Below are 27421 nucleotides of genomic sequence, written 5' to 3'. Positions count from 1 at the left end.
AAAAGAAGAGCAGGACAAACCCAAAGCTCAGACAAGGGAGGAAATTATAAAGATCAGAGGAGAAATCAATGCAATGGAGACTAAGAGAACGATACAAAAAAATCAACGAAGCCAAGAGTTGGTTCTTTGAAAGAATCAACAAAATTGACCAACCCTTAGCCAACCTTATCAGAAAAAGGAAAGAAAAAGGGCCAAATCATGCAATTAGGAATGAAAAGGATGAAATTACAACACAACCACCAGAAATCCAGAGGATCATCAATACCTACTTCCAGAGCCTATACAACAGTAAGATGGAAAACGCAGAAGAAATGGACAGATTCCTAGATATGTATGAATTACCAAAGTTGAACGAAGAAGACCTAAAAATTCTAAACAACCCAATAACAATCAATGAAATTGAAAATGTAATTAAAAATTTACCAACTAAGAAAAGCCCGGGTCCTGATGGCTTCACTGCTGAATTCTACAAGACATTTAGAGAGGAATTACTGCCACTATTGTTTAAACTCTTCAATGAAATTTAAAGGGAAGCAATACTCCCAAATTCATTCCTGGAAGCAAGCATCACATTGATCCCCAAAGCACAGAAAGACCCAACTGAAAAAGAGATCTATAGGCCAATCTCACTAATGAACATAGATGCAAAAATCCTTAATAAGATAATGGCAAACAGAATCCAGAAGATCATCAAGAAGATCATACACCCTGATCAAGTGGGATTCATCCCAGGGATGTAGCGATGGTTCAACATATGTAAATCAATCAATGTAATACACTATGTCAATAGAGCCGAGGACACAAACCATATGATCATCTCAATAGACGCAGAAACAGCATTTGACAAAAAAAAAAAAAAAAAGAAAAAAAGCATTGGACAAAATCCAACACACATTTATCATAAAAACCCTACAAAAAATTGGAATAGATGATCTCTAGCTCAATCTGATAGAAGCCATCTATGAAAAACCAACAGCCAATATCATACTAAATGGTCAAAAACTGAAATCCTTCACACTAAAATCAGGAACAAGACAAGGATGTCCACTATCACCACTCTTGTTCAATATAGTTTTGGAAACATTAGCCACAGCAATTAGATAAGAGAAAGAAAAGGAATAAAGACAGGAAATGAAGAAGTCAAATTGTCATTATTTGCTGATGACATGATACTCTATATAGAAGACCCCAAGAATACCACCAAAAGTCTTCTAGACTTAGTAACCAAATTCAGTAAAGTAGCTGGATACAAGGTCAAGATACACAAATCAACAGCTTTCCTCTACATGAACAACAGACTCACTGAGAGAGAAATAGGGCAAACAATCCCTTTCACAATAGCATCCAAAAAACTGAAATACTTAGGAATCAACCTAACAAAAGAAATTAAAGACCTCTCTGAAAACTATAGCATTCTGAAAAGAGAGATTGAAGATGATATCAGAAAATGGAAAAACATCCTTTGCTCCTTGGTAGGAAGAATCAACATAGTGAAAATGGTCATACTTCCAAAACCGCTCTATAGATTCAATGCATTCCCAGTTGAAATTCCAGCAGCATACTTCACGGACCTTGAGAAAACAATCCAAAAATTAATTTGGAACAAGAAGAGGCCTAGAATAGCAAAAGCAATTCTAGGCAACAGAGACATGGCAGGGGGTATTTCAACCCCCAACTTGAAACTATACTACAAAGCTACTCTGATAAAAACAGCATGGTACTGGCAAATAAACAGACCTAAGGACCAGTGGAACTGATTAGAAGATGCAGAAATAATCCCAGACACACTCATTCCCCTCATCTTTGACAAACAGCGAACCACCCTCACTGGAGGAAAGATAGCCTCTTTATTAAATGGTGCTGGAAAAACTGGGTTTCACCTTGAAAGATTAAAAGTAGACCTATATCTCTCACCATGCACTAAACTAAAATCTAAATGGATTATAGATCTAAATATTAAAACAGAAATGCTGAACTGGCTGGAACAGAGGTTAGGCAGAATTCTTCAAGACACTGGTATAGAAAAAGATTTTATGAACAAAACCTCAGTTGCCCGTGAACTAGCACAATCAACAAGTGGGATCTCTTCTTATTAAAAAGCTTCTGTACAGCAAGAGAAACCACCAACAGTGTGAAGAGACAACTGAAAATCTGGGAAAAATTTTTCACCTGCTGTTCCTCAGACAAAGGTCTACTATAGATTCCATAAAGAACTTAAAAAAAAAAAATCAGCCCTCCCAAATTCAAAGACCCAATCCAAAAATGGGCATCTGAAATGAACAGACATTTCTCAGACAAAGAAATAGAAATAGCAAATAAACATCTGAAAAAATGTTCAACATCACTGGTCATTCGAGAGGTGCAAATGAAAACAATGCTGAGATTCCACCTCACCCCAGAAAGAATGGCTGCTATCATGAAATCAACCAATAACAAATGCTGGCAGGGCTGTGGGGAAAGAGGAACCCTGCTCCACTGCTGGTAGGAGTGTAGACTGTTACAACCACTGTGGAAATCAGTATGGAGATACCTCAAAGAACTAGGACTGGAAGTCCCATTTGACCCAGCTATATGTCTACTGGGTATCTTTCCCAAAGAATCAAAAGAATCATACCACAGTGATATATGTGCACTCATGTTCATAATAGCACAATTTGTAATAGCTAAAACTTGGAAGCAGCCCATTTGCCCAAGTGGAGACTGGATAAAGAAAATGTGGTTCTTTTATAAAATGGAGTACTACTCAGCCATAAAAAATGAGAAATTAGAGACATTTATAGCTAAAGGGATGCACATTCAGGCGATACTCTTCAGTGAAATAAATAGGACACACGTGTAAATACTGAATAGTTTCTCTAGTGTGAGAAAATGAAAGTGTAAATACGGACTAAAAGGTATAATAGATAATGTGAAATAGGAAGAAGAGGGGAAAGGAAAGAAGGGAATGGAATTAATATGAGGAAATGAAAAAATGGAAACAAAGTCTTTGTAAATAGGGAGGGCAGGGTAATGGGGATTGTAAAGGTGCAAATTTCCAATGATGAATACCATTATATTGTATACCTAAAATGTAACAATAAAATTAATTTTAAAGAAAAGTAATTAACCTCATACCAATTAGCAGAAAAAAAAAAGTATACCACAATAATACACCACTACACATTCACCCAAATGAGTTAGTGAGGAAGACCAACAATACCAAGTGTTGGTGAGAATGTAGAGAATAAGATCTCTCACAAATTGCCAGTGGGACACTTATTATGCAACTACTTCACAAATCTGGCACTGTCTAGTATACCATGTGGTCTAGGATTCCATTTCTAGGTATATATCAAACAGGGACAAGAATATATGCATTCTGGCACACCAGCACTATTTAAAATAGCCCCACACTAGAAATGACTCAACTATTCATGAACAATATAGTAGATAAATAATAATATGATCATACAACAGTTTACTAAATGGTAAAGAAAATAAGTTACAGCTGTTTGTAACAAAATGTATAAGTTTTACTATAATACTATGTGAAAAAGTTAGGCCCAAATATTACATAGCTTTTTTATTCCATTCATATAAAATATAGGTGTCAACAAAATTAACACTGTATATTTGGGAACATATACTTTCATAAATAACTGAAATAAAAAGCATTGAGGTCAACAGGCATCTCATGCAGTAGTGAAAGGTCATGGTTGGAGAGTAATATGAAAGTTTTGTGAGGACTGGCAATGCTCTGTTTCGAGATGAGATTTCACCTCATAATAATTCATGAACTTCTAATTTATATTTCATGCACTTTCATCTTTGGGTATGGTGTTTTATAATAAAAAGGCTTAAACCTACTTCAGGTACTGCTCCTTTGTCTAATCTTTACAAAAAAAATACTGTCCTCCTAAACCAGACACAAATATTGAACCAAAACTCTAAGGGCAAACAACTCTTAAAGCCATAGAAGGAAAATTTTAGTAAAAATTTTGGGAGCCAGCCTCTTAGGGCCTTTGTGTGATTAGGAAAAGGTGCCCTTTTTGGAGAGAATGACTTAGCAAAAGCTGTCTCGAGGTTGAAGCAGCCTACTGGGGACAGTGCTTGGACAGTTTATGCCTCCTAATGAGCAAAGAAAAGGGGTCTCTTTCCTATAAGAGTTATCATTCTGCACTGTGGGATATGGCTTGTAGGCTGTATGCAGACCACCTTTTAGCCCCATTTGCCTCATCTGGGGGCCTCTGTGCAGTGCACAAATACAAAACCCTCCCTGGCAGCCCTTCTAGGAGAATAGAAAGATAACAATTATATGTGAATTGGATCACCAAGCACAAATACACCTGGAACATGTCCTGACACAGGACCACTACCATCCCACCTGCTGCACCCTCCCTTACCGCATAACCTTCTGTCTTCTTCTGGCACCATTTCAGTAGTGCATTGCGTTTGGAGCCACCATATTCCCGGGCTAAGGCTGCCAGAGGGTCTCTTCTTTCCACACTGGTTAGAAAGAAGAATACATAGTAAGGAGAAGATATTGGAAACCTCAAATATATAAAAATAAATATCTAGCTTACCAAATGCAAAAGCCTAGCTTTATTCAGAGAGACTAATGAAACAACCAAGTTAGTAACATTAATAATAATTAAATTATCTCATGTGGTAAAAGAAAATCTAAATTGTGCTTCTGGATACAGTTTAGGAAGTTTTGTTTTGTTTTAAAATCCAGCCAGCCAGGCTTTTATTTGTTTAGTGAAGCACAGTATCATTTGAATTTAAAAAATCTACAGGAAAACCACACTACATGTCTCAAGGCTACACCTATTTCTAGGTAACATGAAGAGCTAGATGGGAAGGTAATACTAAAAATACTAAAATTGGTTGGTTATGAGAGGCAATGGGAGTAAAAAGAAGGGGAAATCAGCAAAATAAATAAAATGGTTCAAAAAGAGGGGCTTTGCATACAAGGGATACTTATTTTCCTTAATTTGTGGAACATTAACGCAGCTCTGAGCACCTAACTTAGCCAAAGTTGAGGTGACTTTACTAAACATCAGCATCTCAAGAACAAGAGTGTAAGTGCCCCAAGCACAATTTTCTGTGAATATTGGCATTAATTTTTATGGTAGCCAAAATATTCAAATGTTAAAAAGAGATGTAAGATCACATAGTTCCATTATTAATATCATTAAATCAGAACTATATTCCTATAGGATTTTTATATAGTACCTTATTTGCCCAGTACTATGGGATTTTTGTACAGTACTCTATTTCCTAAATATCATGTACCACAGTATTAGAAAAGAAAGTGGCTGACCCCAGGAAAACAGATTACAAAGGAGCATTCTGGAGCATTCACTGTAGTAGGCAATTGTGTCAGAGTAATTGGGTTTACTCCTAGGATAGATATCATCAGGATACAGATACAAGAATGTTCATGGCAAAACTCTCTATAATAGGAATAGTGAAAAAAAATTAAAAACACCCCAATTTATAGCAATAGGCAAATGCCTATATAAGCTGTGATACAATCATACTTTACAGCAAGAAAAATCAATAAACTACAGATATATGCAGGAACAATTTTGAATGAAAAAAATGCAATGTTTCCATGGATGCAAAATTCAAATATGCAATAATATAATTTTTATATTGTTTTGGGACGCAAATGTGTGGTAATGTATCAAAAAAAAAAAAAAAGCAAGGAAAGATAAACACTAAATATACAATGGTGGTTACCCTGAAGAGGGCAGTGAGGTAAGACAAATAAGAAAGGGTCTGAGAAGAAATTTCAAATTTTTCTTTTTCTTAAATTAGGAGGTAGGCAGAGGTGGATCTCCATTGTCTAGTTATTCTTTATGTCTTCCAAATATTAATTTTTTTTGGTATTACTGGGGCTCAGAAAGAGATCCCACAGGCTGGTGCTTTGACATGAGAGGCCTTAGAAGTTGTTTTAGATTTAGGGTCTGCCAGAGTTTGGATCAGGAATGTACCCCCAAAGGCCCACATATTAAAGGCTCAATCCTTAGAATGGCACCATTGGGAGGAGATGAAACCTTTAAGAGGTGCAGTCTAATGGGAGGCCTTTAGATCATTGGGGTCAAGCCCTTAAAGGGAATTGTGGACCACTCTTTGCTCTCTTTTTTGCTTCTTGGCCCTGAGTTAAGCAGTTTTATTCTGGCCCTGATGTGCTGCCTTGCCATAAGCCCAAAGCTACAGGGTCAACTGATCATGGACTGGAACCTCAATAACTGTGAACCCAAATAAATCTCTTTTGTAAGTTGCTCATCTCACATATTTGTTATAGTGACAGAAAGCTGATGAACGTTAAGAGCCCTCTGACTATTTCTTGTTTCTTCCTCTCTCAGCACAGGGACAGGCTTTCTATAAAGTATTCTTTTCTATCTGACTAGATCTACCAAGAAACAAACACAGCAGCCTTCATTCTTCTGACTCTAATTTTGTTAGCTAGAAAAGACTGAGTCAAACAACATGTCTAGACTCAGAGGATCTCTGCCCCAAACCAGTCTGTTCTTCTGGGCCCATTTATCTGCCTGAAAAATAACAGAATATTCCTCTAAAACTGCTTACATCTTCACTGCCCTACCTGCTATGAAGAGAGTATTTAATCTTCAGATAGGTGGCCTTCTCTTTGAGTTGTGTACATTGTGTCTGGCTTTCATATTTCTGCAATGCTAATAGATGTTATATACTTTTCTAGTTAATTTACTGCTAATTTTTTCATACACTAAGATTAACAAACTTCATAGGAAAAGTTTAAACTTCCCTAAAGTATCCATTCAATATTTAATAGAAGTATTTTAAATGATTTTAGAAAGAGAAATAAGATGATTCTAGACTTCAGCAATATGAACTAGGTAGAAGGATTTTAAGAAAAGCAGTTCAAACATGAATTTAAGTTTTCCTTGTACAATTTGATGACTGTTCTTCCATATACCTGGCAGATCTGTAAAGTCACTTTTTATGAGTTTATTTGGTTAGAGTTGCTGTTAACTACAAACACCTGGTGACCACGATTGGCCTTATGTCATCCCTTAGAACCCAGGTACTATACCTGAAAAATTATAGAGGACTGAAATGAAAGATTTTCTGCATGAATAAAAGAGGCATTCACCAAATATTTTTTCTTGAAAGTATGATTTCCTCCCCCTCCAAATTCAATAATGCAGACCAGGAACTTCTTTGTGTGTGTGGCTTTTTTTGAGACAAGGTCTTGCTATGTGGTTCAGGCTGGCCTTGAACTCACTATGTAGCACAGACCTGGCCTCCTACCTTGGTCTCCCAGGTGCAGGGATTACAGCTGTGCACCACTATGTGCAGGTCAGGAACTTCTAAGTAAGTCATTTTTATCCTGCCATGGGTTAATCTCAGTGACATGTAAAATTGAAATAAATTAATTTCATTAACAACTTTTCATGATGAAAGGTAATATACAGCATACTAATATATGTAGTCTTTTGTAGGAATTTCTGGTACCATCTGAGAATTGTACTAACTCTGGTCCTAAAAACCTGTTTTAATTATGGAGATCTGCAAATAAACAAGATGATATACAATACCAGGGAGTTTATACTCAACCCTTGAAACACATGACTTCATCTATTTGGGTCCAAATGTAGGTTACACCCAAAAATACAAGATGTGAACTTACTCAGACTTTCATAAATTGTTTTATAATACTCATGTTGATAATTATAGTATTTATTATGAAGTTCTTACTTGTAATGTAGCCAGCTTTGTGTATTTATCTACCCATTCATAAGTAGTGAATAAAATGCTATGTGTGGAGCACAGACAAGGGTGGATGAAAGATAACAAAATGTAAGACAAAATATTTATTATCCACTAAATTATAACCTTTCTTGGGACAAGGGCATGGACTATGAAAATCAGACACACTACACAGTAGCATAGGAATTATAAGACTCAAGTGAAAATAAGTCAGAGAAGGGTTATGTTGGTACTATCATGGTGGTTAGTACAAACTTCATGGAAGGTTTGAGCCAGGAGAGGCAGCATTTATAAGTGTGAAAGGACAAAAAGAAAGGCAATTCAACCTGGAACTTTATAAACAAATTCCTGCAATCAGAAATGCTCATATTATATCTCAAAGGCAGAGAGTAAGATAGGCTTGGATGGAGTGAAGGGTTGGGTCATTCTGGCAGGTGAGTGTGGGTGGTGCCAAGTTGTGGCACAGCTGGAAGACCGGGATAAGGAGTATGGATGACAGAGTCACAAGAGGTTTGTGAGAGGTCTGCAAGGAGGATGCTCATAGTGGCTCAGGAGACCATTCAACATAGAGAAGCAGGGAAAACACAGAGGAAAAAGGAAACAGCTGAAAGAAGTTTACTGGGGCCTGGGTGAACACACATACTGAAAAGGAGGAGGTGGCAAAGATATGGGAGCAAAGACAGATTTGTGCCTACCTCACTGTTCTCTCCCTCTCCTACTGCCTCCTTCACATCCTTGCTAAAATCCCTGTAAACACTAATCTCAAAACTCCCTCCCTAATCCTCTTCATATCCCACTGTGTTCTGATTAATCTTTTTTAAAGAGTAGGTCTGATCTTAACTGCTACTGAAAAACAAAAACAAAATCCCACAGACTTAGCGGTTCCCCACTGCTTTACCAAAATAAGTATGAACCTCTTCACTGGCAATGAAGACTATTTGCAACAGGGTCCCAGGCTGCCTTTCCAGCTCTAACAGCCTAATCATATATTCATCTACCCAACCCGTACTGACTGAGAGCCTACTGTGTGCTTTGGCAGGGTCCTAGCCCCCAGGAAGCCTAGGGTCTAGTTCTACAGCTTGATCATGATGGCAACTTTACAACTCCAGCCAATTAACAACCCCCAAGGACTTTGCGTGCATATATACATACATACATACATATATATTTTTAAGTAGTCTTTCATTCCACTTTGCACAATTACTATGAAAGCAAGTATTGTATCTTTTTTTTTTCAGTACTGAGGATTGAGCCTAGACACACTACCATTGAGCTACATCCCCAGCTACAGAAGTATTGTTTTCTTTTGTGACTATTTGTGAGCTATAGCTACATTCTTTTCTGAGACTAGGTCTTGCTAAATTGACTAGGCTGGCCTTGAACCTGCAATCCTTCTGCCTCTGCTGTTTGAGTAGCTGGGATTTGAGTACATGTGTGCCACTGTACCTGGCTAGTACTGTATCTTAATCATTTTTATTCAGGAAATATTTGTAGAAATAAATTGACCTGGGAGACAAAACAGAAGTAAAAGCAAAAGGTTATCAACCCAATATTTTTCTGATTTCTCACTGTTTAAAACATGGTACCTGAGTTTGCTTGGTGGTTTCAACCCCCCAGTGGAGGCACTCAGTAGTCTGGTGCTCCCAAAGCCCAGGGAGGGGGGTCTGCTCAGTGACTCCAGTGAAGGACTCTTTCGGAGATAAGGGTCTGGCTTCAGGTCCTCAGTTCTCCCCTTCAGAAGATCTGTAGCAAAGACATAGTCACCTATTCCCAAAGAGGAGAAATTTGACTGGTCTTAATACTTTATTCTTTTTTTTTCTTTCTGGTATCAGGGATCAAACTCGGGACCTTGCGCTTGCAAGGCAGGCGGTGAAACCACTGAGCTAAATCCCCAGCCAATACTTTATTCTTAAGTATAATATAATGTTCATTTTATTTCCAAGTACAAACGCGCCTGCGCATATGTGTGTGTGTGTGCGCATGTATATGTATTTTCCTGGAATTGGTAATAAAAATAAGGACATGGTATTTTCTAAAGATTCTTCAGGAGGACCAATTACTGTATATAATTTACTGGACCTAATGTCAAATCAATACCTTGTTTAAAATTATGAATTTCAAGGTGGCTTTATTGGAGCCAAGTATGTGCCCTTCTAAAAGGTTTGTGCAACTATCCAGTTCAAATACCCACAAACCCAGCACTGCTCGCAATTTTGTTTTTATCAGTGGACAGCAGAAAGAGTACAGAGCTGGCAGGAAAATGCCACATGATTAACAGGTCATAGGCAGCAGCGGACAAAAAGCTGAGAAAAAAGAATGGTAACTATTTTATAAGAGAAAAAGCCTTACAATAACAGGGATTGGCTTGGTAAAAACATATGCAAAAATAACTCTCAAAGCCTTTTTTATTATTGTTGTTGTTACAGTCTGAGTCAAACAGATAATGAAATGGGCTGAATCCTCCAACTATTTCTTTTTTTCTCTCTCTTTTTTATTTTTGGTACTTGGGGATTCAATCCAGGGACTTCACACTGAGCTATATCCCAGGGCTTTTTAATTTTTTTATTTTGAGATAAGGTTTTGCTAAGTCACTAAGTTGCCCAGCCTGGGCTCAAACTTGCAATCCTCCTTCCTCAACCTCCCAGAGTACTGGTATTACAGGCATGTGCTACCATGCCTGGCTTCCATTTATTTCTTAAAGGACCACAGAAGTAGAGAACAGGAGAAATTTTTCAAGATTGTCTGGTTTAGACTGCTAGAAGACACTGTAACTCAGAGAATTAAGTAACTAGTTCAAAGATATATGACAGGCCAGCAACCAGCTGGAGCCCATGGTGGCCTCTTAAGGACTCACAAATAGTCACAAAAGAAAACAATACTTCTATAGCACATAGTCACCAATTATGGGTAGTGAAGTCGGGAGTGAGGCCAATTAGCTAAATAGCAGAGAAAAACAGTGTTTACATCACTAAAGAGAACAACAAAAACAGCACATTAATTCTTGTTCCTGCAGCTTCCGATGACCTCAATGTTGACAAGCAACTGCTGGAAATGGTTGGAAGCAAACAATTTTCACTGTGTAATCCTTTCTTTATTACAGTAAATAGAATCATTCTACTAGACAGGTGCCTGGTAGGGGGTAGGAAAAGGAAGGATATCAATGAGCCACTTATTCCACAGTAAGCTGTGGTCTCAACTGTGATATTAATCTTGTCAATCAAAATAATGGTTTCTTTAGACAACAGAACTTTGAAGCTAATGAGACAGACAGAAGAGATTACAAATACTATGATCCAAAGCTTACCTACTGAATACACTTAGAAAATGTTAAGACGATAAATTCTATGTTATGCTCATTTGCCATCCTGACAATCCTGGGGCCCTTAAGAATGATAGTAAATCTACTCTGTTTGTGCTCTATAAATGGAACAACAAAACCTGGATGACATACATCTGTTTACAATATGGTTTACTGAATATTTTTTGTTTGTTGTTTTTTTTGGTACCGGGGATCAAACTCAGAACCTTGCACTTGCAAGGCAGGCATGGTGCCACTGAACTAAATCCCCAGCCCAGTTTACTGAATATTTTAAACCTTCTGTTGAGACCTACTACTTAGCAAAAAAAAAAAAAAAAAAAAAAGAGGGGGGGGGTTCTTCCAAAAGATTACTGCCCATTGACAATGTACCTGGTCACCCAAGAGATCTGATGGAGAGGTACAGTGAGATAAGCGTTGCTTTTCAGGCCTGCCAACATCTATTTTGCAGCCCATGGATTAAGGAGTATTCTGACTTTCAAGTCTCATTATTCATAAAATATATTTTGTATGGTTACTGCTATCACACCTCGTAATTCCTCTCATAGATGTAAACACAGTAAATCGAAAACTTTCTGAGAGAGATTCACCATTCTTGAAGATATTAAGAACATTCAAGATTCATACAAGGAGGTAAAAATATTCATAGATGACTTTGAGAGATTCAAGACTTCAGTAGTGAAGTTAAGCAGAAGTGACAGAAATAGCAAGAGATGAGAGGGGGAGCCAGAAGATGTGACTCAACTGCTGTTGTATCATTATAAAACTTTAACAGATGAGGATTATTTCCTATGGATGAGTAAAGAGAATGATTTCTGGAGATGGAATTTACTCCTGGTGAAAATGCTGTGAACAATGTTGAAATTATGACAAGGATTTAGAATATTACATAAGCTTAAGTTGATAAAGCAGTAGTTTTTAGAAGATTGGCTCCAATTTTACTCAAATTTTATTGTGGGTAAAATGTTGTCAAACAGCATCACATGCTACAGAGAAAATTTTCATGTAAGGAAGAGTTAATCAATGTGATAAATTCCACTGTTTTTTTTCCCTGGTACCAGGGATCAAACTCAGGACCTTGTGCTTGTGAGGCAGGCACAGTGCCACTGAGCTAAATCCCCAGGCCCAAAATCCCACTGTTTTAAGGAACTGCCAGAGCCATGCCAAACTTCAGCAATTACCACCTGATCAGTCAGCAGCCATCAACATGGAGGAGACCCTCCACCAACAAAAAGATTATGACTTTGCTAAAGGCTGAGATGATTGTTAGCATTTTTTTTAGCAATAAAGTATTTTAATTAGGTTATATATACATATTTTTGAGACAATGTTATTGCATATGTAACCAACTACAGGACAGTATAACTTTTATATGCACTAGAAAATAAAAAAGTCTATAACTCACTTCAGTGTGCTCTTAGCTCTATTATAGTGGGCTAGAACCAAACCTGCGATATCTCTGAGGAATGCTTGCATTGTGGATAACCTTAACTAATCCTGTTTTAGGGCAGTTGAGAATATTATTCTTTTTGTTCTGGGAGTATGAACTGGCAAATACTTCTAAAAATGCCCACCACTCACCAGGTTGGGGGTTTTTTTGGGTTTTTTTTGGTACCGGGGATCTAACTCAGGACCTTGTGCTTACAAAGCAGGAATGGTGCCACTGAGCTAAATCCCCAGGCTCAGGTTGGGTATTAAGTGCTTTAAATGTGTTATCTTAGTCAAACAATCCTATGAGGTAGATATTTCTATTTTGGAGATCAGGAAACCAGAGCACATCAAAGTCAAGGTAGACTGTCAGTGGCAGTGCAGAGTTAAGCCCAAGCAACCCTACCTTTCTGTCCCTCTTTTATTTTTTTATTTTTCCGATACAGGGTATCGAACTCAGGGCCTTGCACTTGCGAGGCAGGTGCAGTGCCAATGAGCTAAATCCCCAGCCCTGTCCCTCTTCTATCTTTATTTTTTTCTTTTTGGTACCGGGGATTGAACTTGGGACCTTGTGCTTGCAAGGCAGGTGGCAGAACTACTGAGCTAAATCCCCATCCTGGTTCTATGAATTTTTAAAAACACAGTATAACAGGGGCTGGGGATTTAGCTCAGTGGTTCCACTGCCTGCCTCGCAAGCGCAAGGTCCCGAGTTCGATCCCCGGAACCAAAAAAAAAAAAAAAAAAAAAAAAAAATATATATATATATATATATATATATATATATATATATATAGTGTAACAGGAAGAAAACTACATCCAAAGACAGTGCTATCTTAAAAGAGGTATGTTTTAAGAATTGTAGAAGCAATAAATTCAAAATTATATTTTTTTATATATGTTTTTCTTAAAAGTTTTAAAGATTTGACATTCTCTTGAGACTCGGTTTATTAAAAAAAAGTTTGGCATTTCTCTCTCATCTATGCACATCAAGTGCAGCTAATAAGAGATACTTTTTCTCTGGTGGCTGCACAGCTGGATCTAAAGTTCACAATGTATATACTTAAGGGTTGAAATCAGTTGGAATAAATGCTACCAATTATTTTTCTAAGTTCAGTTTCATGAAAAGTCAACCTCACAAAAAACAGGTCAAAAATAATTCATGTTTTGTTTTTTTTTTAAAGTAATTCATGTTTAAGTGTTTAAGGTAACCCACCTGAGAGGGGGAGGTCTGGGATATCCAAGCGCTGAGTCATCCCTTTGCTGGTTGGCCGAAGGCTGCTGTAAGTTGAATGCCTCTATCAAGACAAAGGGCACAGGAGCAGGGGTGAGCTCGCAACATCAAAACATCAAAACCAGCATAACATGAGTGAGTGAGTGAGTGAGTGAGTGTGTGTGTGTGTGTGTGAGAGTGAGAGAGAGAGAGAGAACAGTTCTTCAGCACATCAGAATCACCACAGGGAACTTTCAAAATAACTTAATTATTTGAATAGATAATAGATGCAATCAGTGCAATCCTCAAATGAAAAAGGGCAAATAGTGAAAAGAAAGTATATCCTTTTCACTTCTGTCACCCATTTCTTTTTCCCAGAGGTAATATTAGCTTTGTGAATATCCTCTCTGGAATATACATTCAAGGATATGCGTATAAAAACTAGTCTCTTTTTTTAATGGCTGACTAGTTATAAGAAAAGATGTCCAACATCACTCATCAGGGACATGCAAATCAAAACCACAATGAGTTATCACTTCATTAGCATTACGAAGGCCATTATAAATGACTAAAATCATGCCTATAATCCAAGCACTTGGGAGGCTGAGGCAAGAGGATCACCAGGAATTGGAGGCCAGCCTGTGCTTGTGGTGAGCTCAAAGCCAGCCCGAATTACAGTGAGACCCTGTATCAAAAGAAAAAACAACGAAAACAACAAAACCCAGAAAATAACAAGTGTTCATAAAGACGTGGAGAAATTATAACCTTTGTACCCTGCTTATGGCAAGAAAAAATGGTGTAGTGTTGCTATGGAAAACAGTATAAAAGTTCCTCAAAGAATTATAAATAGAACTACCACATGACCCAGCAATCCTACTTTGGGGTAATTTATCCAAAATCAGGATCTTAAAGAGATATTTCCACATTTGTGCTTATTTCAGCATTATTCACAATACTCAAGATATGGCAACAACTGAAATGCTCAGCCACAGAGAATGGCAAGCTGTGTAGAGTTTTAGTCATACAAATCAAGAAAGTGCTAGAGCACTGCTATATAAGACCATGCCTATTGTTAACAATATTGTATTGTGCACTTAAAATATTTGTTAAAAGTGCAGATTCTCAAGCATGCACAAAGCCCTGGGTTTGATTCCCAGCACCATCAAAAAAAAAAGTGGGGAGGAATGTCATGTTATGTTTTTTATTCTGTACCATCATTAAAAAAACCTAAGTTTTAAAAAGATGCAAATGTTATCACACCATTAAACTGTGTACCATTTAAGCTTAAGTTATAGAATTTGTAATACATTTTTTCTTTATAGAGTGGTTTTCTGCTGTAATTCTCCATCTTGTCATTTTTTTTGCTTAAATGTATTAATCTCAGCTTTTAAAAAATTCTCTAACAATATCAGTAGCTGGATCTCGTGTCTTTAAAATTTTTTTTATTAGTAGATGTGCATAGTACATGTACCTAACACATCTTAATTCTTTTTTTTCATCCCCTTTCCCTTTCCTCCCTCCCCTCTCCATCTTGATCCACTTGCATTTTAAATAATATTTTTATTAAGTCAGGCAAGGTGGTGCACACCTGTAATCCCAGTACTCAGGAGGCTGAGGCAGGATGATTGCCATGAGTTTGAGGCCAGCCTAGGCTACACAGTGAGTCCAAGGCCAGCCTGAACTACATAGAGAGACTCTGTCTCAACTACCCCCCTCCAAATTTTTTTTATTAAAATATTGTGGGGTTTTTGGGTATATGTTTATAGTATATAATGTTTACAACATTGTGTAGAGCTGGTATATGTATATAACACATCTCAATGCCTTTTTTTCACCCCCAATCCCTTCCCTCCCTCCTCCCTCTTTCTGTTTCTCTCTCTCTCTCTCTCTCTCTCTCTCTTTGGGTACTGGGATTGAACTCAGGACCTTGCGCTTGCCAGGCAGGTGCAGCACCACTGAGCTAAATCCCTGGCCATCTCCTTCCATCTCTTAATCCCCTTCGCCTCTGAGAAAGATCTCTCTACTTCCTATTATCTGCCTTTTATTTTGTTCGCTCTCTCTTTTTTTTTTTTTTACTTTGGGTTTCTCATATAAGAGGAACAATGTGATATTTAAGCTTGTGTGTGATTTATTTCACTTAACATTATGGTCTCAAGGTGCATTCATTTTCCCACAAATGACACAAATTTATCATTTTTTATGGCACAGAAGGACAGTACTTCATTGTGAATAAATACCACATTGTCTTTGTCCATTCTTCTGCTGATGGACATATAGGCCTGAAGATTTAGCTATTATGAATTGTGCCGCTATAAACATGGGTATGCATGTATCACTATAATCTTGGTTTTTAGTCATCCGGTGTATCTACTTGTATGCCTGTCATTTTTTAATTGACTGCATGACTATGTATTTAAAAACTGTAGATGCAAGTTGAGGTTTAGAGGATATAATCATCCTCCAGCATATTTACTTGCAGAAGGCAATTAAAATAAGGGAAGATCACCTAAATCTAAACCTATATTTCTATGAATTTTAACACTGAACAAATATAAAGACTTCTTTAAGATATTAAAGGAAAATATTTTAATAGAAATATATTTTAAGGGGACACAAAAACACTTCAAGTCATAAAACAAAACACTGAACAAAGAAACATTAAATGGCTCTTCATTGAAAAACAACTACAAAGAGTTAAAAAGATAACAAATAGTAGCAATATGTATGAAAAGAAATGTTCAGAAGCACAAGGCATCAGGATGTGTTGTAAATTGGGAAAAGACTAACATTGCAAAATAAAACTGGGGAAAGCACATGTAGCCACACACAAAAGATACATAATAATGACCTATACACATATAAAAAAATGTTTAACTTTACCAATGAACAAAAGAGCAAGGTATCACATTGTTCATTAACTCAAACCCTCAAAATTTACAGAAGGTTTCAAAATTCTGGGAAAAATCACTTTATATAATGCAAGTGGGAATGAAGTAAGAGATTAGGGCAAAGAAAAAAATGACTGAGCAAGTTGGTATGCCCTGTCAATCATGTGCAGAACACATGTACAAAACACAGAATCTGCAGCACTACACACAGGACCAATCAGAAAGTTCTATCTTCAATTCTTCATTGACATCTGGTGAGAAACTTAAGTGGGCCTTAGCTAGGACAGCTTAAATTGAAGTGAGTTTTCAATAGGACAACTGTCCCAAATGCCTTGTTTGCATGGGACAGAGGCAATCTAGGAATTGGAGATACAAAAGACCCTGTCATTACTCCTTGTGGCTGCTATGAGTTTGCTCACTGGCCTCCTCTCACTCTACAGTGTTTTTTTGTTTGTTTGTTTGTTTGTTTTTCTGAGACAGGGTCTCACTATTTAGTTCAGGCTGGCCTTGAACTCACTATGTAGCTCAGGCTGGCCTCAAATTCACGGTGATCCTCCTGCCTCAGCCTCCCGAGTGCTGGGATTACAGCCACGCACCATCATGCCCATCTAGAGTGACTTCTTTTCCACTTTCAATAAATGTAAATCCTTGTTACCATTTCTGAAAAGATTGTCCAGTTCTTTGTTTAGGAAACCAAGAACTTGGAAAGAATCACTTCTGGACCCAAAAGCCAAATTGAAGGGTAATGTGTCAAGCTTTTCCATGTACCAAGACAGGGCAAATCCATTTCCTTTCCAAGTAATCCATTTTCCATTTCTAGGAATCAATTTCTAGCAGATCTTAGGACTGGCTTACTCAACTCCACTGTAGTTCCTTTGTATGGTAACTTACTGAATTAAAAGCGATTGGAAAGTTAAAGAGTATATTTTCCACACTCCCTTAAAGCTTGGTTCAACAAGTAACCCACCTTCTGTCAACAGATCCATTCTCAGAAGATCTGGAAGGTGCAAGGGAGGGTAACTACCCTTCTTCAGCTTTTGCTGGCAAGAACAGTTGGGCAGACATTTGCTTTTATGTGGCAGTGGAACAGAGGTGTCTCCTCCCATAGTTTTATGGGTGTTACAAGGCAGGACACGGGGCATTTGTTTTGCTGACACATGTGTGGTCCTGACACCAAATGTAGATCTTGACAGAAGTAGAAGCCCTAGGCAAGCACTTGGGAAAAGGCTCTGATTCTGGCAGAAATAATAGCTCCTTTAATGAGCCATCTTGAGATGTTCTGAGAGCCTTTTTGAAAGGCTCAGTTAGCCTTCTTTCTCCTTCATCCCTTCTAGTACCAAAACCTCTGTATTAAATTCTTTTCTACTTAATCTGTAAGAGTAATTTCGAATATTTGCAAATATATCCTGATACATTCTTCTATGGAAATATTTCCCTAAGAGGTTAAAAAATTGTGTGAGGATTTTCACTGTATTGTTGTTACTGTAAGTTAAATTGAAAACAATCTAAATGTCCATAGAAGAGCCTCTAAACAAATCACTGCATATGATGTATCCTTTAAAAGTTATTTCCGACCCCAGCAAGCACAGAGGAGGTGAGCCTCTCCTAGCACACAACAGAAGGCTTCTGGGCTGCCTTACCACCCCCACAAGCACAGAGGAGGTAGAAGCAACTCCCCCCACCCCCGCCCTGCCGGTCCAAATGAGAAGACATATGAACAAGTCTCAAAACCAGACTCCCAGATCACCTACAGCAACCCCAAACGGAAATGAGATGGAACACTCTGATAATCAACCACATGGACTCCCTGAACTAGCAACAAAAGATATGGAAAAAATGAAATCAGAAATAATTTCTTGGATAACAGCAGAGATTGTGCTCATAGTGCAAGACATGATTAATAAATCTAGAGAGGAGCTGAGGAACATGATGGAATCCCAAAATACAAAACAAATGGAATCCATAAAATAGATGCCAACAGATTTCCAGGAGATTAAAAATTCCATTGGAAGTCTATGCAGCCGAATGAGTCAATGTGAGGACAGAATTTCAGATATAGAAGATAAGATTGAGATTAGTGAACAGGACAAGAAAAACTGCTTTAAAATTGTAAGGGACCACAAGAAATCAATCCAGCAGCTGCTAGACGATGCAAAGAAGAGTAACATAAGACTGATTGGAGTCAATGAAGAAACAGGAGGGAGTGCAGATGACATAAAAAAAGTCCACAGAAGTGATGGCAGAAAACTTCCCAAGGAGGGAAAGAACTTGACATACAGATAAGTGAGGCATATAGGACTCCAAATAGCCTTGATCAAAAAAAATCTACACATAGGCATATAATTGTTAAGATTCCAGAAACTCAACAGAAGAACAAAATTCTACAAGCAGTGAGAGAAAAGAAACAAATCACATACAAAGGAAAGCCCATCAGAATCACAGCAGACTTCTCAAGGCAAGAAGAGCTTGGAGTGATGTATTTCAAGCCCTAAAAGAAAACAGCCTCCAACCCAGATTGATGTACCCTGGAAAATTATCTTTCAAAACTAATGGAGAAATAAGACACTTTTATGATAAAGAGCACCTTAGGGACTTCATGAATACCAAACCAGCACTCCAAAAAATTTTAGACAATATCCTAGGAAAAGACAATGAGGATCACAACCCCAGGAAGCCTAGCAGAATGAATCCGTAGGGTGCAACAAGAAATTAAACACAAAGGGGGAGAATCCAACAAAAAGAAAAAGTCATGACAATGATAAGTCAATATGTATGAGTTATAACCATCAATGTTAATGGTCTCAATTCACCAAAAGAAATAGACTGGCAGAATGGGTCAAGAAGCAAGATCCAACAATATGCTGCATACAAGAAATACATTTAATTCAAAAAGAAATTCATAGTCTGCAAGTTAAAGGGTGGAAAACAATACTCCATGTGAGAGGAACCTGAAAAAAAAAGGAGGAGTAGTGATCCTCTTTGCAGATCAAGTGGATTTCAAATGAAAATCTAAAACAGCCTGGTCCCAAGAATTTCAGATAAGGGACACTTGACTTGTATGTACAAATCTATAGTCAACATGTGTTTTCATTCCTCTCAAGTAAAAACTTAAGAACAGGACTGTTGGTTCTTAATAGTAATAAAAGAAATTTCTATATTGTTTTCCAAAATGGTTTTATCATTTTACATTCACATTAGCAGTATTAGGAAGTTCTACATGGTTCACACCTAAGCTGACATCTGTTCTTTTAAAACTTTCAACTCCATCTCCCTAATGAGTGTATAATTCAATCTTGATATTGTACTGATTAGTATTTTTCTGATTCTAGTGTTGCCCACCTTTCCTTGTGCTGTACTGGCTATCATCTTCTTGTGTCTACTTTTTAATTGGGTTGTCTATTAATGAGCTGTAAGAGTTCTTTATATATTCTGGTCATAGGTTATATTCATTATAGATATCGTCTCTTTAAGGACTACTTTTCATTTTCTTAACGTCATTTAAAGTTCTAAATTTTGATGGAATCTCATTTATCAATTTTTTTCTTTTATACAACATGTTTTTTATAGCCTAGGAAATTCTTGCCTACCCTAAATTCATAAACATTTTCCCTTATAATTTCTTCTTAAAGTTTTATAGTTTCAGCCAGGGATTTAGCTCAGTGGTTTCGCCGCCTGCTGCACAAGCGCAAGGACCCGAGTTCAATCCCCGGTACCAAAAAAAAAAAAAAAAAGAAATAGACAATAAAGTTTTATAGTTTTAGTCTTTCATATTTAGCTTCATAGATCCTTTCAAGTTATTTTTACGTATGGAAATAAAGGGTTGAAGTTAACTTTTTACATACGGATACCAGGTATTCTAGTGCCATTTGCTGAAAACACTACCTTTTCCTCTGCTCTTTAATTGATTTTATGTTTTATAAAATGTTACTGTTAAAATAATCTTTCAAAACTCAGTGGACCATATATGTGTGGTTCTATTTCTAGATTCTCTGTTTTATTCCAATGATCTGTATGTCTTTCCTTACACCAACACTCCCTTGATTACTACAGCTTTAGAGGAAGTCTTAAAATTAGGTACTAAATGTCTTCCAACACTGTTTTTTTTTTCTTTTTACTTTTCTAGGTCCTTTGTACTTCTACATAACTTTTTTTTTTTTTTGGTACCAGGGATTGAACTCGGGTCCTTGCGCTTGTGCAGCAGGCGGCAAAACTACTGAGCTAAATTCCCGGCCCTACATAACTTTTAATTTTCAATATCCAACTCTTCATTTATAGCAAGTATACATAGACCTGCAATTTTATATATACCTTGTGTTTTCTAATCCTGCTAAATTCAATCACAAGTTCCAGGGGCTCCTAGAGATTTCTTAGTATTTTCTCTGTAGATGATCATTTCATCTACATATAAAGATTTTACTTCTACCTTGCCAATCTTATCCTAATTGTGTCATTTTATTGCCTGAATATTTTGGTTTAGACCTATGTTTCAAAGTTTAATGGACAGATGAAAAGTAGGCATATCTGCCCTTGTTCCCCACCTTAGGGAGAAAGCATTGTATCTTCTCCATTCATATAAGGCGTTTTTGCTGGAAGTATGGACTACATGTCTTTGATCTGTTGAGAAGGTTCTGTTCTCCTTCTAGTCTCCTGATAGCTTTTACCATGAACAGCTGTAGAATTTAATCCAATACGTTTTCTCCAACTACTGACAGGATCATATGGCTTTCTCCTTTCCTCTGTTAAAATGACTTTTGGGGGTAGATCTTCCAATGCTGAACCAACACTGTCATCCCTATAATAAAACCACTTTCTACATATTGCCAGATCTGACTTCTAATAGTTTGTTCTATTAAACAAATTTCTATCTATGTTCATACTTTTTTCTTCTATTATCTTTATCCAGTTTTAGGATTAGCACAATGTTGATTTCCTAAAATGAGGGGAGAAGTGTTCCTTCTTTTTTCTGCTTTAATTGTTTGATATAATTTATCAGTTAAAATGTATATGAGCCTGCTGTTGTCATATAGGTAGGTTTTCAAGCTAGGAATATACTTTCTTTAATAGGTGCTATTCAAATTTTATATTTCCTCCAGAGTTAGTTTCATTAATTTGTCTTCCAAGGTACTTCTTAGAAGTTGTCAAATTTATTTCAAAAAAGATTTTTGTAATATGCTTTCTATATCCTTTTAAATTCTGTAAAACCTGTGGCAATGTCTTCTAGATCTTGATATTATAATTTTAAAAATGTTTAATTGATATTGTATAATAGGAAGAAAAGGTCTAAAGGAGTAGGGGAAGTGGGAGGGCTAGGGGAAAGGAAAGAAGGGGAAAAAAATATGAGAAAAGGAAAAAAAGTGAAACAAAGTCTTTGCAAATAGGGAAGGGTGGAGGGGCTGAAGGGAGGGCAGGGGAAAGGGAAAAAAATAAGAACCAAGATACTCATGTAAAGGTACAAGATCCCAATGATGAATGTAACTGTATTTTATACCTAAAATGTACCAATAAACTTAATGGGAAAAAAAGTTATTTGTGATAGACTGACATTAAAGATATCTCTGACATATTCTTTCATTCAGTCAACAAGTATTTATTGAGGTTCTACTATGATATGACTATATCTCCTAGCCAGTGTTCTAGATCCAATATCCAACAGCAAGCAAAATATCAAAATCTAGCCTCATAGAGTCTATCTACATGCCATCATTAAAGTGAAATGAGAATCTGAATAATGTGTAAGCTAATTTATAAAATTCTTCCCCCAATACAAGTGTAAAGTACATCTAGAAAGATATATAGCAAGCCACAAAAGTGATTATTGCTGGGGCTTTTCTAATACCTGCATGGGAGACACAGCAGCGGCTGGAGTGGTCCTCACTGGTATTCCACTTAGAGGACTTCTGGGGGCCTTATGGATGGAAATATTCTGTCCAGTTCCACCTGCCAAGAAAAGAGATTGGTGGAGGGGTTATATATATACATATACACATACACATACATGCACATGGGTTTTAGTTCAAAGTTGCTTGCAAAGAATAATTCTTGATTTGTTGCTACTTTTTGGTGACTTAAATATCCGATGATGTTTAGCATAACATTTACTCTATTAGCCTTTTCTCTTCTGGACTAGAGCTGGATTGGGGAAAAGAGGGGAGGAGTTAGCCAAGTGAGGGGTGGGCTTAGGTATAAGATAAGCAAAGAAAAAGAATGCATATGTAATGCGGTTACTCTGGAGGGAAGTAACAGCAAAGTTCTCCCCAAAGATATTACTGTGGATTCATTTCCTATCTGCACAGGCTGGGTAACTGAGTCTTCCTTTCAACATGAGTAAACAAATCTTAATCTATTTTAGGTGCAAACTAACACAGACAACTAAGTACATTTGAGGATTAGTTATTATTCTAGTTTTCAAATACAATGCATACTTTTTGTAGTTGAGAGACCAGAGATGTTGTTATTGTGGAGAGATGTACATTCTGTTTTTTCTATTTGCTATATCTGTGTGTGTGAAAGTATGGGTACATTTTTCTTATATATGTAAGGTAAGTCTGACTAAAAGGAAACTGAGTCAGACAGACTATTCCATAAAAAGCAGAGAACATACAAGATCAGGAGTAACAGATCAATACAGGAGCTCACACACAAGACTAGGCAGAAAAGTCAAACAGTACATTGCAAGGTTTGGATGGCTGAGGGTGTCAACAAGAGGGCCAAATGCACAGATGTGATGCCTTGTTTCCTAGGAGATAAGGGCTCTGGCCTACCTTGCTAATTTTTAAGAGATGAAAAAAGGGTAAACAGTATTTACTTGTATGTAATGGGTATAAGAGTCAAAAATAGGAAGATGGAGAGGGAGGTACTGGAGTTAGGGAGAAGAGGGAAAAGAAGAGGCCGTATCTGTATTATCCAAGAGACAGACTTCCCACTGTGACTCACTCACTGGAGCCTCTGTCCAGCTCTTGCACCCAGTGGCTGCATGAGGCCTGATCTGAAAGAGCCTTGTGGTTGTATCAATGTGGGGCCAGTGTGGTGCTGAAACAGGACTGAAACATCAGGCCAGCATTTGAATATGGAGCTTTGCTTATGGAAAAAAGTGATTAAATACCTGGGCGTCCCAAGTCAAAAGACTTGATCAGTGACTTAACAGTGGTTGCAGACTCTGAAGGTGCTGGAGACGTTCTGTTGACATAGACACCATGCCACCGGCCAGCAGTGTTGACCTCTAAGGGCTCAGGCTCTTCATTCACAGGTCTGCACAGTAAAGAGCATATCAGATTGAAAAGGTGGAGCAGGTGCGTGTGTGTATGTGTTGTTTGCGGTGGTGGTGGTAGGGTAAGAAATGCAGATGTAAACAGAACCGATATGGAGAAAATATACAAAGCTGAAAAGAAAATCCTAAATTTAAAATTCTAATCAGCTTTGCATCTTTAGGAAATAATGTAGCTACTGTTCTGTTTTCAAAAAAGCTGTTTTCTTAGGAAGTTGCATGCAATAACATGTTTATATGTAGAATACCTTGATATTAGCTCTAAATAAAAATGAGTCTACTCTGCGAATGAGTCTACTCTGCGAATGTTAAAAAATGTTATTTATCATAACCTACTAACTAGCTTGCTAAATATGTATGATAAATACGGTGGATACAATGGATCGGCTGATTGACATGGAACATAATCTGATGTAGGAAAGATGGATTCTTAGCACTCTCCTGCAGCTAGGCTTTCACATGTGATTTAGGTGGGCACCAATCAGAAAGACCTGGGGTGGGACCTGAGTCATGGGGAGAGATAGGGTACAGGGCATTCATTCACTATGTTGATGCAGAGACAGGATGCGTCTGATGCTGACAACTGTGGTTGTAGCTTTCCAACTGGGCAGGTACTGTCTCAACTTTAAGGCTCTTATCATGGTGGAGGCAGCAGGTCCCCTTGTGTCCAGTTCTGTGCTGTGACTTCAAAAAGCCATTTCTAGAAGCTCAGGCTACAGTCTGTTTCTTCAGCCCTCCCAACAATTCTGCAGTCCACTCAATAACGTTTTGCCTAAACTAATTAAAGTGTAATCCATTTTATACAACAGAGTCTTGCCTAGTACAGTTTGCCTTCTAGGACTAAGAATGGTAATTCTGCACGTGGTGAAATGTACTTTCAACTAAATTTTCTGGTGTTTTTTGTGTGGTGTCTAAATTCCAGCACAAACTCGAGTTTTTAAAGACAGATCATGTGATTCAATCCTTTCATGCGTGGCTTCCTCATCTAGGGAACATGTCATTTAATCTCTTTGTGAATAAGCCAAGACAAGAACTCTCAACCTTCTGATTGCTAAGTAACTGCTCTTTTTATTATATCATATTACCACAGCTGTTCTGGAAGATGACTTATTTATGAGAATGGCTCAAATAGAATACTTCTGGCAGCTATTTCAGTAAGGTCAGTGGAAGTTTAAAATATTTATTTCCTGATCTTTTTGAAATTAATCTAGCTACTCTTGAGTGTCTACAGTTGAAGAAATTTGCCCTTAATTCTCTCAGCTTTCTTCTGTTGCTCTGCAATCAACACAAACAGAATAAATTTAAGTGAAGCAAAATTTAAAATAAACTACTCAGCTTTACACTCCTGACTCCATAGCTCTTTCTTCTAAGTGGAAAAAAATCAACAAATTGAAAAATCAGAAGAAACTATAAGGCATTTCTGAAACTAGGTGGTTGGGTTTTTTAAAAGCTTTTTTGAAGGTTTATTGACAGGAGTTGGGGTTTTGCACCCCCTTTGTATTGCACATTACAGAATCAGACAGTGAGCTGGGCGTAATGGTACAACCTGTAATCCCAGCTACTTGGGAGGCTAAGAGATCACTTGAGCCCAGGAGCTCAAGGCCAGCCTGAGCAACACAGTGAGACCTTTATCTCAACTTAAAAAGAAAAACAACAGATGATGAAAATGTAGAAAAATAATGAAATGAAATCAAGTCCAAAACAACAACAAAAAAACTATTTCTGTGCCAGTTATTCTCAGGAAAGTCATGAACAAAGAAAGGAGACCACCTTCTTATGTGTCCCGCTAAATGACTTGGTACCAAAGGGCCTCCGAAAGATCATTTTTATAAACTAATTTAAATTTTATCCTTGTTAATTTAATAATAGAGGATCCTACATGCTAAGGTGTTCCTTTTAGTTATTTAAGTTTCTCTGTGACTCAAAACATTAACTGATAAATAGGAAGACTAATTTAGACTTCGCAAGAAAATAGCAAGACTACAAAAATTAATTTCTAGGACTCCTGCCTTCAGACATCTGAAGATAATATTTCAATTCATCACTCAGTTGCTTAGCTAGAACAGTAAGAGTCAGGATGAGGTAACTATGTTTTATAATTTAAACATATATATGTATATGTCTGCAATTACTTTTTCTTTTAAATTTTTCATTTAATTCATTGCTTTTATTTCTGGTTAGAGTCTTCAAGTAGTGTTGATTTTCTATAGCATTCACTTCATCAAGATGCTATTTGTGCTAGCCTATGGTGGAACATTCCTATAATCCCAGCTACTGGGGAGGCTGAGGCAGGAGGATCACAAGTTCAGGGATAGCCTGGACAGTTTAGCAAGACCATGTCTCAGAATGGGGTGGGAGGCACAATAGGTCATGAGAGAGCATTTGCCTAGCATGTGAGAAGCCCTAGGTTTAATCCTCAGTACAGGAGATAGGAGACGATGATACTTATCATCTATTTTGATTCAAGTACAGGTAGGCTCTTGTACAAGATGATTTCTAAAGTATTCACTGGTTATCTCTACTTAGGAAACATTTCACTGTATCACTGCTACCCTCATAACTGGTAGATTTTTATGTATCAAGAGGACTGGGTAACCCCATGCTTATAACTGCTGGGCTCTTGAACAATGGAATGAAGCCCAGCTCCAGGTCTCTTCCAGGGTCACTGATGTTACTTCCTTTAACTTCCCTCTACCCATCGAGGTACTGAATTTTGTTCCTTTTATATCCTGCTTCTGTGCCTTTGCTCATTCTATGCCTTTACCAGGAATGTAATTTTTTCAGAATACTATACACAAAATAAATCAAAGTTTATCATTTTACTGTGAATAAATATGAAACATTCTGCCTCTTAGGTGTCAAAGAGTATCTTCTGAATCTCACTTCTAAATTTCAATACTAGACTATACATACTAACATGGTAAGATGGCAATTTGAACACAAACATCTTAATTTCCAAATCCCAACAAAAAGAATCAAAGAGCAAAAAATTCTTGGATCATCAATGGAAACTAGAGAAGGGTACCATCTATAGGGTACAGGCTTTGAAGAATTTCTGCTACATAGAAAGTAAGTGGGAGGTTAGGGTGGAAGGAAAATACTAAGGTTATGTTCCACAGTTTCCTTTCCCTAATGTCTCCTCTATGTTAGAGGGCCAGGGATAGAGAGAAGAATGAAGGCAGAGAGCATGCAGCATATCTCTGCAAAGGATCCAAGGAGCCTGGGGCTGGGTCATTCAGGCACAAAGGGCAGGAACAACAAGAAGTCAGAAAGAGCCACAGAATGTACCTAAGGCGAACAATGGATTGAAGAAAAGCAGACCCAGGAAGCTGGCTCCTGTGTTCCAATTTCTTCTGCTAACCATCTACTCCTGCTATACTCTATCTGAACTTTAGTTTACCTTAAAGAACCTTCCCACTAGTTTAAGAGAAAATTCGAAGCATCAGCAGGCAAAGAGGATATAACTAAGCAAAACCTAGATATTTATCTTGGGCAAATGACCAGCCTTGACATACTTTGATCTATTTAACCAAGAATCAGTAAATGAGTAAAAGCATGCCCTGATATTAAAAAAAACT

General features: G+C 37.4%; 1 protein-coding gene across 17 annotated transcripts in view; it reads right to left on the bottom strand.

The window, feature by feature from the left end:
• The window catches only part of LOC101705037 (cytospin-B), a 394241-nt gene that overhangs the window by 121810 nt on the left and 245010 nt on the right, over positions 1–27421 (bottom strand). For 10 of the 17 annotated variants that reach the window (XM_087192079.1, XM_087192080.1, XM_087192082.1 and 7 more), the window contains 5 exons: positions 23682–23827; positions 22416–22516; positions 13695–13776; positions 9324–9501; positions 4383–4485 (listed from right to left, as the gene is read on the bottom strand). In XM_087192079.1, the coding sequence (XP_087048205.1) occupies positions 4383–4485; positions 9324–9501; positions 13695–13776; positions 22416–22516; positions 23682–23827 (610 nt within the window). The remainder of the gene's footprint in view (positions 1–4382; positions 4486–9323; positions 9502–13694; positions 13777–22415; positions 22517–23681; positions 23828–27421) is intronic. The other 7 variants (XM_087192081.1, XM_087192085.1, XM_087192088.1 and 4 more) reach the window with 2 other exon arrangements.

The sequence above is a fragment of the Heterocephalus glaber genome, unplaced genomic scaffold, assembly GCF_053883595.1.
Source record: "Heterocephalus glaber isolate CG9 unplaced genomic scaffold, H.glaber_assembly_v1.0 deba00001565, whole genome shotgun sequence".
Lineage (NCBI taxonomy): Eukaryota > Metazoa > Chordata > Mammalia > Rodentia > Bathyergidae > Heterocephalus > Heterocephalus glaber.
This window is presented reverse-complemented; position numbering and strand designations above follow the sequence as displayed.